General features: G+C 39.5%; 3 protein-coding genes across 3 annotated transcripts in view; 2 read left to right on the top strand and 1 right to left on the bottom strand.

Moving 5' to 3' along the window:
* The first annotated feature begins 735 nt into the window (after positions 1–735).
* LOC139466862 (TIMELESS-interacting protein-like) lies at positions 736–11,910 on the top strand. Its single transcript, XM_071248601.1, has 9 exons — positions 736–820; positions 3,224–3,392; positions 4,198–4,288; positions 6,237–6,312; positions 7,205–7,327; positions 7,990–8,103; positions 9,366–9,545; positions 9,730–9,820; positions 10,601–11,910. The coding sequence occupies exons 2-9, from the start codon at positions 3,245–3,247 to the stop codon at positions 11,242–11,244; spliced, it is 1,467 nt and encodes a 488-aa protein (XP_071104702.1). The 5' UTR covers positions 736–820; positions 3,224–3,244; the 3' UTR covers positions 11,245–11,910.
* Positions 11,911–13,542: 1,632 nt separating this feature from the next.
* LOC139479240 (alpha- and gamma-adaptin-binding protein p34-like) lies at positions 13,543–22,482 on the bottom strand. Its single transcript, XM_071262401.1, has 9 exons — positions 22,338–22,482; positions 20,988–21,178; positions 19,466–19,565; positions 18,990–19,079; positions 18,345–18,434; positions 17,606–17,959; positions 16,009–16,116; positions 15,313–15,362; positions 13,543–14,241 (listed from the first exon to the last, which is right to left on the bottom strand). Exons 1-9 carry the CDS (start codon positions 22,402–22,404, stop codon positions 14,152–14,154), a joined length of 1,140 nt encoding a protein of 379 aa, XP_071118502.1. The 5' UTR covers positions 22,405–22,482; the 3' UTR covers positions 13,543–14,151.
* Positions 22,441–24,027, top strand: part of LOC139478450 (IQ domain-containing protein H-like) — a 39,272-nt gene continuing 37,685 nt past the window's right edge. The window contains exon 1 of the mRNA XM_071261307.1: positions 22,441–22,648. Within this exon, the coding sequence (XP_071117408.1) occupies positions 22,589–22,648 (60 nt within the window). The 5' untranslated portion in view covers positions 22,441–22,588. The remainder of the gene's footprint in view (positions 22,649–24,027) is intronic.

Raw genomic sequence — 24,027 nt, 5'->3', positions numbered from 1 at the left:
CATAAAGAAATTAATAGGTTTCATTGCATAGTAACACACATTTTGTAAGTGTATCTCACCTAGAAAGTATATGTACCCGTATAATAAGACTAGGTTTCGTCCCACATATTCATGCCAGAAAAATCGAATTCTGATTGTGTTTTTTAGGTTTGTCAGAACCATACCCGTACTCATGGGTTTCCCCATGGTGGTAAGCGTCTAAGACCGGCAGCACTTCAGGCTTTCCTCTCATATCAAGCTGACGCGCCGTGATATACCCGAATAACTGAAATAACTTTCTAATCAGCGTTGAACCAAACTCACTCACTCTATTCGTTGTGGAGGTCATATTCTAACATATTGAAGAGAAGTATCAATTTTCGAAACATTTCTTGCTGCAACATAACATATATGTCGTTCTTATCTTCGCCGAAATATGAAGAACAAATGATTACTTTCTTTTAGACTTGAAAAACGTGGTGTACAGTAGTCAGTGTACATTTGTAATACAAACTGTTTCTATCTACAGCTTCTAAAATTCCCATTGTAATAAAAAAATTGTAAGATTTTCCTCATTTGTTTTCAAATAATTCAGACTGGATCCGTGCAAACCCAACGGTAATAGGTTCATGGCAATATTTCCACTACACTTATTTTTATGAGAGGCACAGTAAGTTTAGATATCTACCGGAAGTACTGCAGACGATGAAAATCGGCGCATGCGTGAACTCAACTTCCGAAGTTCAAAGGATTTGCCGCGAAACAGCTGCCCTTCGATATCTAAGATAGCTTGGTGTTCTTCACGTTATAACAGAGACGCTGTGTTGCATACGAGATTGACGTAAGTTTAGACGAATGACAAGTTGTAATTAGCTCATGGATCCGCTGAATATATATTGGAGGGCATTCATCATGAATTCCTCGGCCAACATTCTCACACATCGTCATCAGCTGTTTCGTTTACTATCAGTGTTTATGAATACAATCACATTCACAGACACTATTTCAACATTGGGCATGAAGACATATCTCTCTAATTATTGTTAACAAAATGAAAATGACAGTTATCACTCGTTAATGAACTTGTGTATTAACTCAATTATCAAACAATTTAAGACATCTAAAGTTGATATTGGAACTATTAATTACTATTAATACTAGTAATTGGCTAACTCTCCATCCGTTTACCTAAACTATCTGTTGTATATTGTACCACCAAAACAACAAGATAGGTATTATGTAAACAAAAGCATTCAGCAATAATAAACACACACGCAGGTCGAATATGTATGTGTGCAGGGGTATTCAATTGAACTTTTTGAAGCAAATCTGACATCGTTTTTTCTGCCTCAAATAATGTATAGAGTTGCGCCCCTTACAGCAGTGTTTAAAGTTAAGGTCAATTTCATAGGTTTTTTTTAAGTTGCAACATTTGATATATCATTGTCAAATCTGACAATGATGTTTAGGATATTTTGGATGACTCAATCTGAACTTACTCAGTTACTGGTAATCCAGGATGGGTGCAGGCTAAAACGGCAACTCCGCAAGACATTACATGTATGTGAGGTATTTACATGGTATATCCTGTTTTCACAGATAAGTACATATGTTCATATATACAGTTCTTATTATTATTATATTTTTAATTATATATTTTGACAAATACTTTGAAATAAAATAGTTACTTGTTACAGTGATCTTCGTCTTCTAAGAGTAGATCTACATCTGAAGCCGTAATGTGAATTTCCGATAGGTCTGGTACTCTCATTTCTTCTGCATCTTCTGATTGGAAACTGACATCAAAGTTAACGATGACCTCTTCAATGACAGGATCTACGCATCTCAAACAGCGGGATGGGAAGTCTTCTTCAGTCCTGCAAATTTCTCTATAACCATGATAACGGGCCATAGAAAGTCCAGTACACGATTGGTCCACTGGTCACAGTTATCACAGGATACAGCATGTTGATTTTTTCTGACATTCTTCTCGCATGCAACACATCGAAAGGCCATTGTGAATAATTGTTATCTGACATAACCATGCAAGGCCTCTTGAATACAGTTTCAGCTTAAATTGAGTAAAGGGCTTTAAAACTTCAAAACATATAGTGTTTTCACAATAAGTTAACTGCGCCTCCCAATCAGAGTAGGCAAGTAAACTGGAGTAGGGGTGAAATTTCTTACTTGTTTTATTTCACAATTTCACAATTATTTGTGTTTGTAAGAGACCATGTGAGTTTAATTTCTATTTTTTTTCTTCAAAGCATGTTATGTTTTCACAATATGTTGAGTTGCGTATAAGCTAAGTTGGATTATAGTTGGAGTAGAGGCCAATTTCTAATGTAAACTTGTTTTATCATCTCACAATTATTGGTGTTTGCAAGTTACAATGTTCAATATCATTTATTTGACCAAGGTAAAAAAAAAAAGTAAGTTGACGTTTTCGCCAGGCAATAGTAGCCGCTTTCGCTTGAGTTGAGGTGCCGTTTTGGCTATAACCCATCCACGATAAGTTGAACCAACTCACAAAACGTGTTTGAGACAAGTAGGCGGTACACAGAGTTTTGGCAGCCATATTTGGTTTGTTACAGCACAGACAATATATACAAGTCCGTGGTTACAGCTACTTCTCAATTGTTGTTATCTGTGCAAATTTTCTGTCACCATTTTCACATCAGCACATACTATTATGTGCTGTTGAACTCGCCTCTAGAAGTTGTTGTTAGCCGAGATGGGACATGCACATATCCATCGTACTACTTGTCATGGACCACCCACTACCCCTTTTATCACGATGGTATGCGCCAGTGTAGTTATAGAGACATACATAGTCATACAGGGTTAATTGTCACAACTCAACTTATCCTGGCTTGCCAGTAAAAAATAACCAACCCATCTGAAACCATGCCAGAAATCTACAGATGTGGGTTGGAATAATCATGATTATGTTTCAATGTTTGCACCATGCCAGTACTTGTTGATTTAACAAAGCTGGTGTGGACCAGCATCACTTCAGGCTTTTCTCCCACATGAACCTCATATAAAAGAAGTACTGTTTCAAGTGCAACTCACTTACTCATTATACTGAGTAATACTGTACAAGATTGCTGAGTCCATCTGGACAAACATGGTTGACAGCGCTGATCACCTTTTCCAGAATTTTTAAAAATTATTTTAACCTTCAATCAGAATATTTTGACAAGGAAACTGGGTTAAAGTTTGTTGTTATGTTTAATCACAGCAGCAGAGAAGGCATTTGAACATGGAGTCTGTGCCGCTAGATATGGATGGGATCTTCGCAAACGGAGATGACAATGATGGAGATTTCCCCTCAGTACTGCCGGATCTCCCGGCGGAGTTGCAGCCCCTGGGTGAAGAAGACGATGATGTGCCCCTTAGTCAGGACCCAGGTGAAGTTTGCCACATATATATGAGTGGGATGTTAACGATGATAGAAATCAGTCAACATGGTCATTAACATTAGTGTTGCTGTCAGTTACACCATTGCAGCGATTGCTGTTGTATTGTTGAACATTCATGCTGGGTGTTTACAGCACTGTACAGAATATATTTTGCAATATGTCACCATGGTCACAGGTTTTGAAACTAAGATGAACGTCGAGAGATCCTTTTCCAACCCTTATGTCAACTGTTAAAGATTTGGGGGTTCTGTAGATTCAAATTCTACAGCAACAAAAACCAGAACCCTGCTTAAGTATGAAGACTAGTCATATGTCAAAGAAAGTTTTTTGTATATATATCAGGGTATATACAGACACTAGTTCGTTAGTCTTAGACCAGTAACAATCCAGAGTGACGGGTTGTTTTCTCCCCAAATCTAGATACCGTATTCGACGTAATAAGTGCCCCAGCTAAAACCGCCCATGGCGATATTTCTTAATCTAATCAGCACCCCTTTCGATTGATCAATGTACAAAAGATTTATTTATTCACGTATAATACACACTCGTGTGTTATATGCATCCTGAATTATGGGCAATTAAATTCTGGAAAAATATATATGTCGTATATAAACTTTTCAGGCTGTCAGCATTAACCACAAAATTTATCTTTCAACTCTGTTTTTTTCCACCAAAATATTATTCTAATAAGAGCCCCCTCTTTCTAATTTTGAGAGCACCCTGGACGCTTATTACGTCAAATACGGTATGTTTTTATTATGACATATTTCCATGCTGGACTTCTCTTCTGCAGAAAATGCTGAAGTGCTGGCCAAGTTGAAGGGGATGCGAGGTGCAGGCAAGAAGGTGGTGAGGCGACCACAGCCTAAACTAGATGCCACAAGGTTGGTATCTTGTTCTGTGTCTGGCATGGATTTATCTAGACCTGCTCTGTGCCAATTTTGAACATAAAGATTGATTAGTTTGCCTGGTAGGAGCTCCGAGATTCCTAGATAGATCCATGCAAATAAAGTCACGCAATGCTTAGTCATAGGAAGAGGATGGAGACGTGTCACAGATGAAATGACATCTCACTGACAGACCAAGAAAACATTCCTGCGGCGTTGATTAGAAGAGCACACAAAATTAACTGGGTCAAGTTTCAGAAGTATGTAATCCTGTCATGTTACGATATTTGACTGGCTGATATTTTGCTTGTGTCACAGGCTGGCAAAATAATTTGCATACAGCGACACCAGTCAACCAATGGGATTAATACACTTCAATGTCAGGTCAACAAGAAGCAGGCTGGTTTCAGTGATAAATCGTAGTAACAATTCCATATATGGCACATGCTTCTTGGAAATGGAATGACAGATAGTTGACTACATTTCTTCGAATTTGTAATGCGAGTTAGGTCTAGTGCCGACTTTTGAAGCTTTGTTAGGCCTAGCTTTGATGACACCAGTCACCACCGAGGAGAAAACTTTGACACATAACAGTCAATCTACAACAAATATGACTTGTAACGAGCCAAGGTATGGCATTGATGATACATGTATCCATTCCCCTTCCACTAAAGTTTGTTTCAAGGCATCAATAGGTATAACCTGACTGTGGTTGCTGTAAATAACGGTGAGTTGTGCGATCAACCGATCCCTTTACCCACACTTTCACCAAAATTAATCTAAACAACATTGAATGAAATTTTGACTAAAATTAATAAATATGCTACAAGCATCAGTCCAGATATACAACAAACATCTTTATATAACCAGACAGTGTAATAATAGGACTAAATTGCGGACTTCAGTTTGGATTTGTTAATTGGTATTCCCGGTGTTGAGTGATCAGCAGGAAATGTCCTGTTGTGATTGGGAAAACACATCGTGTCAGTGTAAGACTTGAGTTTGTTAAAAATGTTCATAAATTTTGGGAGCCATGCGTTACTGCTCGCTACAAATGAGTTAGCACTATATTGAAAGGCACAATAGCGAGAGATCACTGTACGTGAAGCTGCAGTCTTTTGCTTCCATGTGATATAAGCACACATCAAATCACAACCTTCCAGCTAGTGAAGGATAGAGTAGCCTCCCTTTACCCCATAAGCACACATAGGGATATCTACAATTACAATTTACATTGCCGGTTTCACAAATGCCAGATCATGTCATAGCAGTCTATTTTAAGTTTCTTCGGTGGTGGAGACAAGCTTATGTCTTAGACATATCTTGTCTGTAGTAAAAGAGGCTGCACCTGAGCCTGTATCATGCAGCAGCAAATGTGTTCTAAGACTCACTGTGTCTGTGTTGAAGATAAGATAAGGAGTGAATAAATAAGACAAATGGGTCAGATTAACTCTTTTATTACAGAAATCCATGGAGAATAGGTGTGTCTCTGATTCTTAGTTTTGTTGATGTAACATTTTGCTGAATTTATTAGCTTGATTTTGGGCCAGAACATTTGAAAGTAGGCGAGTAAGAATGTTGGTCATACTTGCCCTTGGTCTAGTAACATTTGATTGAATTTTCAACCACTGTGAGTGCTCATTGATATGGTGGCAGTATTTCTCATGCAACATTTGCAATGCCCTTGCAGCCATCAACTCTGCGCATTGCTTCACTATCGAGCAAAGGTAGGGATCTCCCCTGCAGGGAGTAGAGCTTGTTTGACCTTGTGATAATCAAACATGGCTTCATTTCATTACCGGACTGAAGTACTGAGTCACTTTTACTCCCTTACAGCTGTATATATTCACAAGTGGTGGCAGTACGTAGTGTATACCAAACGATATTGAAGATGTTATGAATACCATGTTGAATGTTATTTGCATGAATGTATTCTGTCTGGCAGACTGAGCGGAGACAGAGGAATTCCTGTTCTACCTCGGGTTTTCAAGGATGTCAAGTTCAAAGGTCGAGGTCATGAGGTCAGCATTCTATGCCCAATGGCCCTTCTTCTATAGTAAATCAGGGGTTTATCTAGGAATTAAGACTCGGTGCCCTTGGCAGGCACATTGGGAAAATATTGCTCTTCAAAACTGGATGTTTTTAATGTAAATTCTGCAGAGTTTTAATTCAGATTGGGAATTTTAACTGACATTTGTTGCAGACTTGGGGCCATATACCTGTCTCTGAGCAAGTTTAGGTGAATCACTGTATATGCACCGTGGTCATTATGGATTATGTTAGTAACTAAAGATGACAGTGGTATAGTCTGGGACAGTGGGGTAGCCTGGTGGTTAAAGCATCAGCTCGTCAAGACAAAGACCCTGGTTCAATTCCTCACATGGGTACAACGTGTGGAGCCCATTTTTGGTGTCCCTCGCCGTGATACTGCTGGAATATTGCTAAAAACAGCTGAAAAACCATACTCACTCACTCAGTGGTAAACAGTTCTCACAACATGCAGAGGACAGAAGTTACATTTCAATTTTGGCATACATATGTTGAGCGGACATATTTTGTCAGTCAGTAAAACAGTATTGAGTTGGAGTATATTGTGAAGGAACACTGTCAGGTGAAGTGATAACCTAAGTGTTTGGGTTATTATTTTATGAAATACCTGATTTGCCATGTCAGCAAATCCATGTAATATATTTTTATTACTTGGATTTTGTCTCAAATTACCCAACAGATTATGATAATGCCTTGGATAAAATACTTTAGAAGTCTACCTTGGTTGTACAATACTTCACGGTCTGTTCACCCTTGGAGAAAGATGTTTGTACATGATTTTGAATATTAGGTCATCAATCATAAGGTGTTTTGTTCTGTTCTGTGACATGCCGATGTAGTGAGAAACCGATTGTGTATTTCCAGGCTGAAGACCTGAGGGTGATGATGAAGTACCTGGAACACTGGGCTCACCGTCTGTTTCCCATGATGCCCTTTGACGAGGTGTTGGAGCGCGTTGAGAAGCTGGGTACCAAGAAGGAGGTGCAGGTAGGCAAACACCAGTGTGAGGAGTTTTATAACCCAAACTGTGACCTTGGGGGATGTTTTTTTTTTATTTATTTATTTTTTGTTTTTTTTTAAATTTTATATATATTTTTTGGGGGGAGAGTACAAGCAAAATGACCACCCCCAAACTCTTACAGTTTGTCACCAAGTGATTCCTTATCATTCTTATTGCTACAGTATATAATTTTAAAGGCTTTTCTTGCAAAACAGGGCTTGTGGGGCAGTCTAGTGGTTAATTAGTTCACTTGTCACGGCAAAGCCCCGGGTTCGATTCCCCACATTGGTATAATGTGTGAAGCCCATTTCTGGTGTCCCCTGCCATGATATTGATGGAATATTGCTACAAGCAGCGTGACACCCTATTCACTCACTCACTCTTGCAAAACATTTTCATGACAACACACTTGAACATGTTGAATTTAGGCATTGTTGATTTACAAAAAGGAAGCTCACTTCCACGCCTTTTCAAAATACCCTAGCTACAAACTTCAAAGACCCCAAGTTCATCCCTAATTTCCAAAACTGGTTACAATGGTTGCTTGTACTTTCATGCTTTTTGCTGAGAAGATTGGAATATAGATTGGGACGAACTTTTTTTTTACATCATGTTACATTGCAGCTTTCTATCTATTTGTATTTGCTAGACGTGCATAAAGAAGATGCGCCTGGACATACCAATCCTGAAGGAGGACTTTGAGGATAACAACGAAGATGATAAGGAGGAAGAAGAGACCGAGGCAGAGAGACCAGTTCGTCGGGTGAGTAGAGGGTAGAAACTACAGGAATAATAATCCTGGTGATTAAGCAGTCCCCTTCAACAGGTCTTATTGTGTTTGCGCAAATTTGAGCTTCACTGCCGTAGATGGTTCTGATTTGTTGGAGGACCTTGGAGGTCAATGTCCTCAGTATCTTCTAGGCATAAATAAAGCTTGCATGTAACTTGAATGTTTATGAAATTGGACTAAGTTTAGTATACAAGATCTCTAGCATGTGTAGACCGCCTCCATGGTCTAATGGTAGAGCATCCGCCCGGAGAGCGGAAGGTCCGGGGTTCGATCCCCAGCCGCGTCATACCAAAAGACGTTTAAAGGTGGTACTTGTTGTTACCCTGGCTGACGCTCGGCATTAAGGGGCTAAAACAAGGACTGGTCCGCTTGGAGTCAGTATACTGTGTCTGAGTGGGGTATTCATGTTAAGGGGCGGTCGGGTAGCCTAGTGGTTAAAGCGTTCGCTCGTCACGCCGAAGACCCGGGTTCGATTCCCGACGTGGGTAGAATGTGTGAAGCCCATTTCTGGTGACCCCCCTGCCGTGATATTGCTGGAATATTGCTAAAAGCAGCGTAAAACCATACTCACTATTCATGTTAAACTGCGGCATGGTATCTCAGTGTGCAAGCACTATAAATCGGCATCAGTCCTGACTAGTACAAGCAGCCACACACACATACACGTGCATGCACGTCGCTATATAAGTGCAATAATCTTGGACGCGACGTTTAACCCCATTTGACCTCACCTCTAGCATGTATAAGATGGTGTTTTGAATGACATCTGTATAAGTTCAAGGTCAGTAGAGGTCTCATTTCTATGAAACTTTGCTCAAATTTCAGGGAATTTCATATCAAGTCTTGAAAAATCAAACCATTTATAGCCAGTTATGATAAAAGATAACTTACCCTACTTGTCATATGCCTAGGTTGAAAAAAAAACAGAAATTGAAGGTCAAGGTGAAGAGCAAAAGCGCTTTCATATTTGTCAAGGTTGCTAGAGACAGGAATTTCGGTTTCAAAGTTGTAATGCATTGGACATACCAATGCATACTGGAACTGGTGTCATTAAACTTAAAGTGCTTAAATAACTTTGTAATGAAGGAAGCTACAGGCATGTAAGCTTCTTTTAAAAATAAAGTACTACATTGGGAATGTGTTTTCCCAAACTAGAATTGATGTATTAGCAATGTGTAACGTCATGACAGAAAAAAAAAATTGTTTGAAGAAATTCACTCGCTCCCCTTTTCCAGGGTCAACAAGATTTTGATGCAGAGGAGGCATTCGATGAAATTATGCGAGAAGAACAGGAGAAGAGGTCGCAATCCCAGCAGGCCCCCCTCACCTCCCTACTGGCCACACCCACCACCCCTGCAGCAGAGGCCAGGGCACCTGTCACCACGCCCAGCACCACCCTCAATAGCACACCTAACGTAAGATGGGTATCAAAATCAGTTTTGTCACAATACATATGCAACATCGCTATGTGCGTGCAATGTTTAACGTGACTTCAAAAACCATTTCACGTCACCTGGTCGTCTTGAGAGCTGAATTACTGCACGTCATGGTCATGATGGAATATAATGCTGTTCACTCACAATGATCCTGTCCTTGCAGGGTATGACGCCTGAACAGAAGGAGAGGATGGAGAGAAACAAACGACTGGCCATGGAGAAGAGGGCTGCCAGGCTAGCTCAGAAGACAACTGGTCAGTGGTGCTAGTTGGGACACCCCTATGGGCAGGGGTGTTCAATAAGTATGTCCGACTTGCCTGGCAAGTGGGGAAAATATGATTTTGTTGCCATCGGATAAGTGCGAAAGTTGGCAGGATGCATTGTATTCTTCAAAAAAGATTTGTAATTACCTCCTTTTACACAACTCCTTGCTGAATTAAACTGGTTCACTGCCCTATAATGCTTCGCCTCAGCTAGCTAGTTGGCTGTTATGTAGCACCAGCAAGCATGCGCAACCCAGGCAGAGGACTAGTTTACTCACTGAATAATAATCCCAATTGGGATTCCATCAGTTAATTCTGATAGTTACTTAAACGCCATCAAGTCGAGATGCCAGTGTACACATATTTTTGTGAAATGTTTATGAGGGACATTAACATCTTCCCTTTGACTGCCATCATACTGTTAGTTCGTGACTGGAAATGCGAATAGGGTCAAATGAAATGTCTCATAGAAGTGACATCACATCAAATATTATAACGTCATGACAACCATGAAGGCTTTTCAGCTGCCTTGTATATGTTATTACAAGATTGATGGCGGTCGGGTAGCCTAGTGGTTAAAGCGTTAGCTCATCACGCCAAAGACCCGGGTTCGATTCCCGACATGGGTACTATGTGTGAGGCCCATCTCTGGTGTCCCCCGCCGTGATATTGCTGGAATATTGCTAAAAGGGGCGTAAAACCTCACTCACTCACTATTACAAGATGTCAAATCCCATGATGAGTATTTATTAACACAAACTTTCATTTCAGATTCAAATAAAGAGTCTGTGGGATCTGATGTTTCCCCTGCTGTTATGTCAACCCCAGCTGAACAGACAGAAGAATCCAAGCACACAAGCATAAAGGAGGCGTCGGATACAGACCATTCTTCTAAACATACTGAACAAGTTGATAGTCGGACACAAGACAGTATTTGCCTACCATCTTCCAAGGACCCGATCATAAGCAGTCCTACAACTTGTAAGGAAAGGGTTGACAACACCGAGGGCACACTGCCTGTTAACAGGTTCTCAGAACACGCCACGGACATGGAGGTAGATCAGGCTGATGAAGCTAAAACAACAACCCATGGGCCTTCTGGAGATTCAAGTTGCTCTCGGGAAACAGGAGGCAAGAAGTTATGTTCTGAAAATTCAAAAGTTGAGTTGCCCGAAGCTACAACAGAAGAGTCAGCGAATGATTCTCGTAAAGACAGTTTGGAAAGTAATCTGCATCAAGTTTGTGAGTCATCAGATACAAATGTACATCAGGAACAATCCGATAAGCAGGGATTATCAAAACCAGATGAACCGATTGTAGGCAGCACTAAGTCGGCAGAACAGTCCATAGAAGACCCCCTAGTTGATGAGCAGCAGACAGCAGATCAGATTATGGATGGTCTAGACAGTGATTAACTTCTAAAACAGGAGGACAAAGTAATTAAAGTCAGGGCACATTTTACAGTCATGTTAGTGCTGCAGATGTCTTCTCTTCTTTGACACAGCGATGATAGAACATAATGTTAATTGCAACCTAAATATGCAGGGGTTTATCTAGGCCTTAACAGAGACTTGTGCTTAACTGATGCTTTAATGCAAAATTTAGGTTTTGTATACAGTGAATACATTGGTAAAATACCTCTGAATTGAAGAAAATAGGACTTGATACTTTTACCATTACCTCGGAGTCAGTATACTGACTGGGTGGGGTATACGTGTTTAACTGTGGCCTGTTATCTCCGTGGGTCAGCACTATAAAAGTACAAGCAGACACACAGTGCAACACACGCATGCGTCATGTGCATGTATGTCGCTACATAAGTGAAAAAATCTTGAATGCAACGTCCACCTCACCTCATCCTTGGATACAGTGTAACTACCGGTTACTCAACTTTCTAAATGTTATACATATTAATGAACTATTACACAACAAATAATACTTCCATCCTATAATGCAACTCATGACTATTGGCGTAAATGTATTGGTAGTCCAATCGCGGACATTGTAGTCCAAACAACAATGCTGTTTTTGTTTGATTTAATATATACCCAAGGCTCTGCCATTGATTTACAGAGGATATGAACATGCTTCATGAACTATTAAATTACAGACATCATTAAATCTATTCACCGGCTTTGTTTTTATTTATTTTCATGAGAGATGTTGGAGAAGATTTACGGTTCAGAATCTCCATTTTCAGAAGTACTTGAATTCTTCAGATGTGTCCTGTTGGCATTTGGGGGTTGGTAAATTGCATGTCATAACCACCAACTAGTGAAGATGGTGGGGAGAATGTGTGGTTTTGCTGAGAATGCCAGTATGATCCATGTGGATCGTAGCTGATGCTGTCGCTCTGTTCAGCATGTTCAGATATGAACATGATGAACATAAACTGTTCAGTAGTATTCATCATGATCTGACATGTCTACATAATGTTCATGTGGCCAAGATATTGTTGATGCAACATTAAGTGACTAAATATTAATTTGTTTGCACATGGTTCTAAGGCATTGCAATTTGCAATGTAGAGCTGTGCCCCTTGCCTGTGCAAGTTTCTACCGAGATTGGGAACTTTGGACTTTCCTCCTGTGAGCTGACACGCTGTGACAACAGAAATATACTCTTCAAAGCTGTGGCAACACAACACATGATCTCTAACATAGCTTTCAATCCACCATTCTTAGCAACATGACAGAAGGAAAATTGCAATGTGATGCTCTCATCACAGACAGTGATACTGTTCTCACTGAACATGTTGAACTCGTAGCGTATTATCTTCCGAAGTAAGGGAGTTAACTGACTGTAAAAGTCCAGTTTCACCCTTGCAGAACTGGACTGGAATTTCTGGGCTCGATCATAGCGCCAATAGTGGCTATTAAGAGTTATGTCCCTGCTATGCCCTTCCTATGACCAATCAGATTCTACCGCTCATTTCACTTGCTTCAAACAAAATGGTGGCTCCCAGTCAAGATGATCTGATCGATAATCAAAATTTATATTGTGATAAAATGGGTCTTAAAAATATTGATGTAGAGTTGGCAGTACATGTTTGCAAATACTACAGTCGACCGAAATCTGCACTGGATGTCAATTTTGTTTCAAAATTTTAATTGGACTATGCAAAGACTTGTTTGTAAAGCCAAACTAAAACTCCATAATTCCAGCTTAGTTCAGCAAGGGTGGAAACTGGGCTTTTATTTTCAGTTTACTCCCTTGCCTCTGGAGATTGGCAGCGGATATACTATGCGAGACTGTGACTTCAGCTTGATTTAAGCTAAACTTTGAAATTTAATGCACTGTCAATTCACAATTCACAATTCACCATAATATGCTTTCTGATATACCCTATATAATGTGATACACATTATATCTTTGTTTTATCATTTTGGAGAGTGTATAAGCTTGGTATCAAAGTACATTGACAAGTTCCATTGCTGCCTCATCATACTAGTGTATCACATAAAGTAAGTATAAAATATCTTTCAGTCCTAAAGTAACCAGAGAAAGTTCGAGCTACTATATTGCACAAAGTGCATTCTGGATACATATAAACACTAGGAGCTCCAGCTGGTATACATTGTGTCCAGTTGCTCACGTGACAAAGATTATCACAAAGTGAACATAGGGCTATGAAAAGAAAAGCTGCATATTCGTACATCTTTATTTCATTATATGATAAACAACATTTACAACTTGGTGAGTAGCTCACAACACAGTGGAATAGAGTAACCCATCCTAACTGTAAAAACTCAAAATATCACATATTTTGAAAGTATAATACATGTATTCTCAGGTAATTGTAAACATAATGCCACAAAGTTCAAGCCCATGGACCTTTCAGCAACATGTCAAGCATTTTGGCAGGCACAGTCTCTCAGAAGATAAAAATCAAGTATATTTTCGAGATAAGCCAACTGCTAATTTAGCAGTTTTCGATTTATCAAACATTTGCTGCACACAGTATCAATGAGTTGACTGCATCATCGCATTCCTGTAACCATGGCAACTGGTTTGCAGTTCATCATAGGAAATTATTACAGGGTTTCTCTCTTGAATCTGTATTATTGTTAAACATACACTCGAGTATGAAATGACATTTACGGTATTTGAAGTTTTATTACTCACAGCAACCACATGTCCAAAGAGACAAGCTTTATTTAGTTGTCTTTCTGAGGTAACACTTCTGCAATGAACAGCATTACATCTGGCTTTGTCACAATAAGCACAACACTGAGAGTCATCTGATGCCATTCCAAGGTTACCATGGTTACATGGGTGGAATATTCGCAGAAGACCAGCTTCCACATCCCATAATGCTCCTTTCAAGATGGCATTAGTTCGTCCTCCAGATCATCCAATCCCTGGATTTCATCATCGTCACCACCGATAGCTTTCCAAAATGACACTGCAATCTGAAACAAACATGCAATGGCGTTGCAAACATAAAGTATTTATAATGAAATAGTTTCCCTCTTATGGAATGATCAGCATCATAACCATGCCCTTTAGGACCAGTGACGATCCGGGGTAAAATAGGTCTTCAGCAACCCATGCTCGCCATAAATGGAGACTAACGGGATCCGGTGGTCAGGCTTGCTGTCTTGGTTGTTGCATGTCATCGTATCCCAATTGCGTGGATCAATGCTCATGATGTCAATCACTGGATTGTCTGGTCCACATTCGATTATTTGCAGACCGCCATCATAAGCTAGAATATTGCTGAGTACGGCGTTAAAAAACAAACAAACATGCCCTTTGGATACACCCAAGTGGTCAACCTCGACTCGCAACTTGGGGATTTCTTTCCAGTAAACTGACAAGCCATGACAAATACTACCGTATTCGACGTAATAAGCGCCCAGGGCGCACTCAAAATTAGAAATAGGGGGCTCTTATTAGAATATTATTTTGGTGGAAAAAACAGATTTGAAAGATAAATTTCGTGGTTCATGCTGACAGACTGAAATGTTTATATACGACAGATATATTTTTTTCAGAATTTAATTGCCCATAATTAAGGGTGCATATAACACATGAGTGCGTATCATGCGCGAATAAATAAGTCTTGTGTACATTGATCAATCGGAAGGGTGCTAATTGGGATTGTTCACTAGCCAATATATGAGCAATTATTGCTGTGGGCGTTTATTAGAACGGGGCGCTTATTACGTCCAATACGGTATTTGCACTGATGTTAAATTCAACTTAATTTGTATATCAGTGAGTTGGACTTTACAGCTTTGTAATGAAGTGTAGGCTTAGCATGTGAGGAAAACACAAAATGATTAAAATGATTACCTATGCTGAATGTGACCACAGATATTTTCAAGCAGGTGAATTGTTGCGGTACTGGGGTTGGTGTGATTAGCTTCCTGTACTCAGAGAAGAAACAGACAAAGCTAGCCCAAAAATGTGTTTTTACTGCTGCTTTAAGGCCAAAAAGAGAGATGGTGAAAAGCCAGGAAGGAAGGGAGACAACTCACCTTTTCAGCATATGCTTTTCTCTGATCCAAAGGCATACCTTCAGCTTTCTCTACAAATACATTACACATTCATCAACATGGTTATACACATATTTCACTAACATGGTTTTAAATTATCAAAATTGCTCTACACTAACCTATATTGGATATCAATATCAGTTATGCAAATTTTCAAACAATATATTGTCATGCTTCCGCAAGTTAGTCATTTTAACAAAATTTAGAAAAGTATTTCCATATCGGTCACACCCAGCAGCTTGTGGAATCTTAACCAGATGAATACCATGTGCCCTGTCCTTATGTTTCGATGGGTGGATGTTTATATATTCATGGACCAGTGATATTTTTGTGAATAAATATTTTAAAGTGATATCATATTTCAGTGAATAAATATTTTCAAGGTAATTCCCAATGGGAAGAGAAAGATGTAATCTTACAACTAGCCATTGAAAGAAGCACCCCAGACAACATAATTATGTCTTTTAGGTTCATCTACCCCTCAAGGAGATCTAACATGTTCAAGAGATCATGTTTGGAAAGTAAGTCTTATATTTTACTTCAGAAAAATTCAACCATCCATCCAAAAATTTAAGAAAAATACAGTAATCTGTAAATCAAGTAATAAAAGAAGCATTCTATTTATACCAGGGGGCGCTAAATATACTAACTATTCATTAACATGGTTTAAAATATCACCTTTCATTACTCTGAGCTTTTCGAACATTTCCTCAAATGACTCCTCCCCTGCGTCCTCATTCCCCAGGGAGGCCAACAAAGCTAAGTCATCCTCAGGAAGAAGGTTGTCTGTCATAGAGAACACGGGGTCATCATATCACCTACACAGCTCTTGTCACAGAGTTACCTCCCCTGTTCACACAGGAAAGGATGAAAGACAAGACCTTGTACAGCTTGAGTCAGTTGTCTGGAAGACTTTGGATGATAAATAGAATCTCACCATCATTTTGATATGAAATATATCAACACAAGTAAATAAAAGTTTAAAACTCCTCAGAAAGCCTATATCAATATCAACTGATATCAAAAGATTTTTGGAAATGAACATATCTTACAGAAAAAAACAGTTGTTAAATTATCTTCATAAAAATATAATAAAAAGGAGTCCAGAGATTTTCTTCATTTTCCTGATACTGCAGTAATCTAGACTTGCCAAACATTATAGACTTGCATGGACTGTATTGGATATATTTGTATCAGGGTCTGTATGACAGACTAGACATGAGGGTGAGATTCTATTTATCATCCAAAATCGTTCTTCCAACTTGTTTAGTTTGTAAACATAAATAAGCAGTGTGAGTGTAAAAGATACATCTGACCAACATCAGTGGCAGAGAGATTAGTGATCTCTCCTGTGCAAGTCAGTTTGTGAAGATAAAATGTCTTCCTGTCTAGTAGCAACAGCTGATCTATGTCTAAAAACTACAGACACGACATGAAAAGACAAATGTGGGCTGGAGGCACAGATTAAAATTAAAAACAGATAAATGCGTTAAATGTTAAAAGTAGTTCATAAATGTAACGAGATCTCGCAAGATCAAGACTCCATTCAAGATGGCAGCGCCCAGCCAGTGATCACATTTGATGTTTGCAGGATAACATATAACTGGTAAGTAATGTTCTATGGGAGAGACATGTGACGAAGGGAGATGGGTTGCTGGGGAATAACAGACATCAGTCTGGTAAAAAGTGCTGCTGTGTGCGCACATACTTCTTGTCATCAAATATGTAACCAAATAAACAACTTTGACTCAAGATATCATTGTTGTGTCATCTGGCCCATCTGATCAAATGCATGCATACCATGCATACCATGCATACCAAGCTCATACAACTTAAATGAAACCTGGCGATTTATCTAGGATTTTCTAAATGCCAATATTTGGCAGTAAATCTATCGAAACATTGTTTATTATTAAAATAACTGTTGCTCATATTAATTGGCTTTAAACTAATACAACTCATTTCTTTAACATAATGCACAATTTGCATTTTAGTGATCGCACTGACATGTGTTAAATTCTGTAAACATTTTTTTTTTTTTTAAATCCAAAATAGGCCTAGCAATGCATATTGTCTTAGTCATCTAGTCAGACAAGTGCTTGAGATGAAGTGACATCAGCAATATCACAGTGGGGGACACCAGAAATGGGCTTCACACATGGTACCTATTGCACCTAAGCCTTCCGTATGATGAGCAAACACTCTAACCACTAGGCTACATCCCAACCACCTTGAGATGAAGAAGAACCAGAACATCCGACCTGCAGCTACTCACCTATTATTTCATCCTTACAAGGCTTCTCCTTTTTTGTCGCCTTTCCCCCTTCAGCTGTGAGTGCAGATGCCTCGTCTGTTCCACTGCCTACAGATTCCTCACCCCCTCCAGGCACCCCATCCCCTACAGGTACCCCACCCACAGCAGGTTCCCCACCCCCCACAGGCTCCCCTAGGGCAGAGTGCCCTGAGTCTCCCTCTGACTTGGACCCTGACTTGGACTTCTCACTGTCATTGTTTGACACTGTTTCATTATCACAGGACTCCTTGGAATTAGATTTGACTTCATTAGCTTTCAGTTCCGACTCTTCTTTCAAAAGCTGACGATAGTAAGGACTACCAATAACAGGGTTTTCTGAAATAGAAATCATGTATATATGTTACTGACAATACACTACAGAGGGAAATAGGTAATCTCTGCAACACTCAGCGATGTTCAAATTAAGCATTGAAATCAAGAGTCCTAGTCATAAACCTAAGTCAAGTTACAGATTTAGGGGATACCTTGATTCAGTTATCACAGGAGATGACAACAAGGACCCAAAGTCACCCCTTAGTTTCTACTACTTCTCAAGGGAGCAGGAAAATCTATTTCAATGAGCATATATCAAATTCTTACCCCATAAAACTACTAAAACAGGCCTAGCTCCTTCATAAAATAGCTTGATTTAAGAGAGCTGGTGAGTAGAACTCTCATATCTGCGTTTGAAGATTGTTCTCTAAAGGGATAACAGTCTCACGTTTCAATTCCAGATTCGGCCATGTGTGGGCATGAAGAGCCTGAATAATCCGCCTAATTCCAGTTGTCTCCACAAAGTCATCTTCCAGATCTGCAAACACAAGACCATGAGTGGATTCCAGTGTTAGAAATTGGTACTAGTCCTGTAGCCATTGCCTGGATGCCCATTAGGTAAGGTATGATTAGGACTAGTTGAAATTTGCTGTTTTTAAGGATTTTGCTACATGTTATCATTATAAGGACGAGTGGATGAAAACCTATAGTTTCAACGCTGGGACTCTTGTTCTTGATGTGTACTTAGGTCAATAATGATATCATACCAATCAAGTTTACAACCCTTCATGTTTTAACCAAGCTAGTACAAGACTGATCCTACAGACATATCTACCTGTAGCAGCTTACCTGTAGTATGATCCTACAGACATGTCCACCAGTAGTAAGCTAAAAGAAGTCTATTCACAAGTTCGTCTCACTAACTATATCATGAGACAATGTTTCTGTTCTCTGTCTTGCATACCGCAATACCCCTAAAAAATGAGCCAGAACTCACAACAAACACATTTCCTGATACATCTACGCGTCACTGATGTCTGTCATCAACTATGTAACATTCCCTCCCACTACCACACCAAGCTATCCGCCCTACCTTCCTCCTCCTTGTCCTGGACTGGGTTCAACTCCACCAGCTCAAAGCAGTTGTCTATACACCACTGTTGTGCAGCTACTCTACCGACCGCTGTAGCAATGCAACAAAACTACAATGTACACATCACTTTCAGCGGGACAAACCATATCATTTATATTCAGGGTTAACAAATATATTGTATGTTCCCTCGTCTGGGAAAATAATAGGCTACAGAGTAATCATTTACCTAATGGTACAGGTTGTAATTCACAATACAAGTCTTCTAGTCTCGGCTAGCAGACATTTCTTGATATCGAACCATGACATTTGCTACAAATAATCAATACACCGTGTCCATTATATTTAAAAACGCATCATACATCAGAAATATATTTTGGATATACACCTTAAAAACTAGAACTGAATTTCTATAACGTATGCCACTAACTGAAGGCAAGAGTGATATATCACAGATTAACAAAAATACATTGACCAACCATCAGTGTGAGAGCTGTTGTTACACACAAGGATAAGAATCTCTGGCTCAATCTGTTCTAGATACGGCATCCAGGCTTTCATCAGCTCAAATGTTGACTCCTTGAAAAAAAGAATATTTTCACAATAAGTAAGTTAATCAGTGTAGATCTAGTATGAATCCCCAAGACTTGCTGATCTATATTACTGACAACATTCCATGTTCCATTCCTGTAGGTCAGATACAGTAAACTATGGTTACAACCAACTCAAAGGGACCACCAATTTTAGTCTGTTATAACTGTAGTTTGTTGAAAGCATAAATGCAGCATATATACAGCAGATGGCAGGGGAAAAAAACAACAGTTTGTTATATCCATCAGTTCATGATAAGCATGTTCCTTATAAACAATGTACTTTACTGTACCTTGACAGTTAATGATTAATTTGTGGATGACTTGAAACATTTTGTCAGCCCTGTGTCCAACATTGACAGAATGGCTCCAACACCTTTAACATGTTGAAAACTATTTTCTAAAGAGGAAATCAATTTGGAACAGTGAATATTGGTCCTTTTCATAAGCGTATTAATGTCAGGGTTAGATACGGTCAAAAGTCTGTTAGTTTGTGAGTGAGTATGGTTTTACGCCGCTTTTAGCAATATTCCAGCAATATCACGGCTGGGAACACCAGGAATGGGCTTCACACATTGTACCCATGTCGGGAATCGAACCCGGGTCTTCGGCGTGACGAGCAGAAGCTTTAACCACTAGGCTACCCGACTGCCCTCCATTAGTTTGAGACTATTGAAAATCTAAACGTGCTAAATCGTAGGGCTGGGACGACACACCAACTGTGCAATCTGATACACATACGTGTATAACGATACCTTACTCCTGATCCGATACGCATCACAATACCTTACTCCTGATCTGATACATATCAGAATACCTTACTCCTGATCTGATACGTATCACAATATCTTACTCCTGATCCGATATGTATCACAATACCTTACTCCTGATCCGATATGTATCACAAGACCTTACTCCTTAACCGATACGTATCACAATACCTAGTGTGCAACTGTGATTGATGCTTGTATCGAGAAGTAAAAAATCGTGAATCCCAGTGCATCAGTGTATCATCCCACCACAGTGGGGTAGCCTAGTAGTCAAAGCGTTCACTTGTCACACAGAAGGCCTGGGTTTGATTCCCCATTTACCTACAATGTGTGAATCCCATTTCTGGTCTCCCACGATGTGATATTGCCGAAATATTGCCAAAACCACACTCACCCACTTACTTATAGCTGGATTACTGGGTTGTTACTGAGAGTTGCATTAAACAACAAACAAACTGTAGTGAGTGAGTGAGTATGGTTTTACGCCGCTTTTAGCAATATCACAGCTGGTGAGGGGGGCACCAGAAATGAGCTTCACACATTGTACCCATGTCGGGAATCAAACTTGGGTCTTCAGCATGATGAACATATACTTTAACCAGTAAGCTACCCAACCGGCGACCACCCCAAACAAACTGTACCTGTTTGGGGTCAAAGTAGACAATGAAGGCCTGCACTGCTGTAGCAAACTGCTGGTTGCCTATGGTTCTCTTCAGTGATGTACACAGGCTTACATCAGCGGTGTAGTACTTGGTATCAATGTGCCAGTCGTAGGCTTTTATAGACTCTGTCACATGCTGAGCAGCTGGGAGAATCTCTGTGTCTAAAATCACTGCAACAATACACACAAAAATACTCACTGTGACAAGTGTCAGAAACAACTTTTCATATCATAGGATAGAATCAACAATACAAGACAGCCACATATAAATTATAATCAATGACATATGTAATTCAGTAGAAATGTATCCAGTAGAAATGTATGAAAAATCTTCTTTAAAACTGTCAGAATTGTAGTAGTAGGGATTTATCTAGGATTCTAAACTACGTGCCCATAGCAGGTAAATTGTGAAAAGAATAATTATTTTGTTCAAAATTGGGATTTTTTAAAAACGGTTTGGTTTTTCTTAAATTTGGAGATATTTTAAAATTGCATTCAGAGCGATAATGTAGATATAAGCATTAATGCCTCTTCCACTTTAAGGGCACTGTTGTCAGTGACATACAAGTCACCTCTACAATGCCATAACATTGGTTATAAATATTTACAGGAATTGGGAAATTTGTAATTCCAATTTGGGAATTTTTACTGACATTTGCGGCAGACTTGGGACCAAATATCGGTCATTGAGCAGGTTTAGATAAACCCCTGACTAGGAACTACATCTTTTCCTTTAGGCAACGATACTTGTTGAAACAAATACCTTCACCATCAGGTACGAATCTTAGGTAAGGGTGTGTACAAAACGTCTAGTATCCACATACACTGACAATTTGTATTATGCTGTTTGTTTGATGTTTAATTTTACACTCAGTAAGTTTACAGCCATATAGTGGTAGCCTATAAATAATTGTCTCATTGATATGAGCAAAGATTTACATGGTACGATGACACGCAATCAACCTGTCCCCACATAACTTATACCTCACACAATTAGCGTAGGTTGTAGGGGAACAATGCTCCAACCAATATTTCAAGTTTTCCTACATTCTGTGGTATCAAAGGCGTCACAACATATCACAGTACCACTCAATTAATCCATTCAAACTTCTAAATGAACATGCCACATGTTTTGAAAAAGTAGGCGTGGCAAAGTATGTCCCGATATTTTACTGTTTGGAGTCTGCGCTGTGTGTACATGAATCAGAAGTTCTTAGTGAGTAGAGAATCGTATTCTGAGACATAACATCAACACTAGATGTACATATTTTTATCATTCTTAGGCGACAGATCCAAGTAAACACAATGCCAAACAGATCACGCAACTCACGTCTGATAAACTCGTCTGGATCGAAGGCGTCAGTACATGAAGCAAATAATGCACAGGGCGCCGCCATGTTTGTTGTTGACTGTGTAGTACGTCATCACTTACTGCTGTTTGATCTGTTGCTGCGAAACGTCAGGGGCTTGACATGTGGATCGTACCTCGGATTGTTGTTGATAGCCCCTCCACCACAAACATCAATGATAAACTTTAATTAAGTGAAGTACAGGGACTAAATAACCCTCGAGGCTTCCAAAATGCCAGTCATGACTGAGATTGATACCAGACCTGAAGATGTTGGCCAGATCCTTGTCAAAGTAAGTCTCCTTCAACTCACTGATAAGGTTCGTGTCAAAGTGACAGTACTGACACCCATTTTGCAAGCTAATGAAGCGTGCAGTGTAAATGTTCCCCATGCCATGACATCTCATTACAGTGCCTAATTTCTGGAGGCAAATAACTCATTAAAGTGTTCAAGATATCTTATGTATGAACCTGCTTTTAATATGGTATAAACATACCGAGCTCGAAATCTAAGGCATTTACAGTCAGATCAAATAATGTATTCAATCGAGCACACTTGGCCTACTGGGTTCATTTTCTTGTATGGTAGCTCATATAATCTTTTAAGATTTCCTTTTGGTCCCTTTAACCATTGGAAAGATCACCTGGAAGTACTGTTGGTCCTAGGCTAACATCTAGCCTCTGCAATGAACATATTTCACAGATAAAAACAGTTGTTAAATTTTGGTTTTGAAATATAATGAAAAGGAGCCCTGAGACACTTCATTTTCATACTGCAGTAATCTAGACTTGCCAAATATTATAGACTTGCATGGGCTATATTGGATGTATATGTTTCAGGGTCTGTATGACAGAAAGTATAGGTCCTTAATTCCTCTTGATAACAAGATTCTTTATGGCATCCAGGGATTTACCTGGGCTTATCAATTTTCGAGCCCAATAAGTACATATGACGGGTCCAAGGCATGAACCTGGGTTTGGCCAGGCTGTAGATATGCGCATTGCATGTTTTAAAAAAATAGATCTTTGCACATGCTCAGAAGCATTAAGCCAAATACAGATGAGGGTTTCAATGTCAGATTGAAGACAATCAACCACCGACATACTGAATGCTTACTGTACCAGAATATTAATGTCAGTTTATATGTAACATTCAATCGATACAATTTGATACATTTACTGATTCAAACAGCCATACACACTACACATGACTCCCAATTAAATTATTTGCATTCATTCCCAATTTGTATGCTTGTAGTACACCAAATTTTACATCCAGTAAAACACTGATATCCAACATATTATTGTAAAAAAGAGGAGTGTGTGCCAAAATTAATATATGGGTAGGGCCATGAAACAATAATTGGGCTGGGGGTAAGTAAAGTAGTCCCTACTAGGGCAGGGATGAGTCCAAATGTACTACCCGACCCGCTGTAGGTCTCAAGAGATTAGAGCTGGGATGAGTCCAAATTTACTACCCGACCTGCTGTAGGTCTCAAGAGATTAGAGCTGGGATGAGTCCAAATTTACTACCCGACCTGCTGTAGGTCTCAAGAGATTAGAGCTGGGATGAGTCCAAATTTACTACCCGACCCGCTGTAGGTCTCAAGAGATTAGGGCTGGGATGAGTCCAAATTTACTACCCGACCTGCTGTAGGTCTCAAGAGATTAG

This window comes from Haliotis cracherodii, unplaced genomic scaffold (genome assembly GCF_022045235.1).
Source record: "Haliotis cracherodii isolate W230 unplaced genomic scaffold, xgHalCrac1.p SCAF_1, whole genome shotgun sequence".
In the NCBI taxonomy this organism is placed as follows: Eukaryota; Metazoa; Mollusca; class Gastropoda; order Lepetellida; family Haliotidae; genus Haliotis; species Haliotis cracherodii.
Note: the sequence above shows the minus strand (reverse complement) of the source record. Positions and strands in the feature narration are given on the sequence as shown.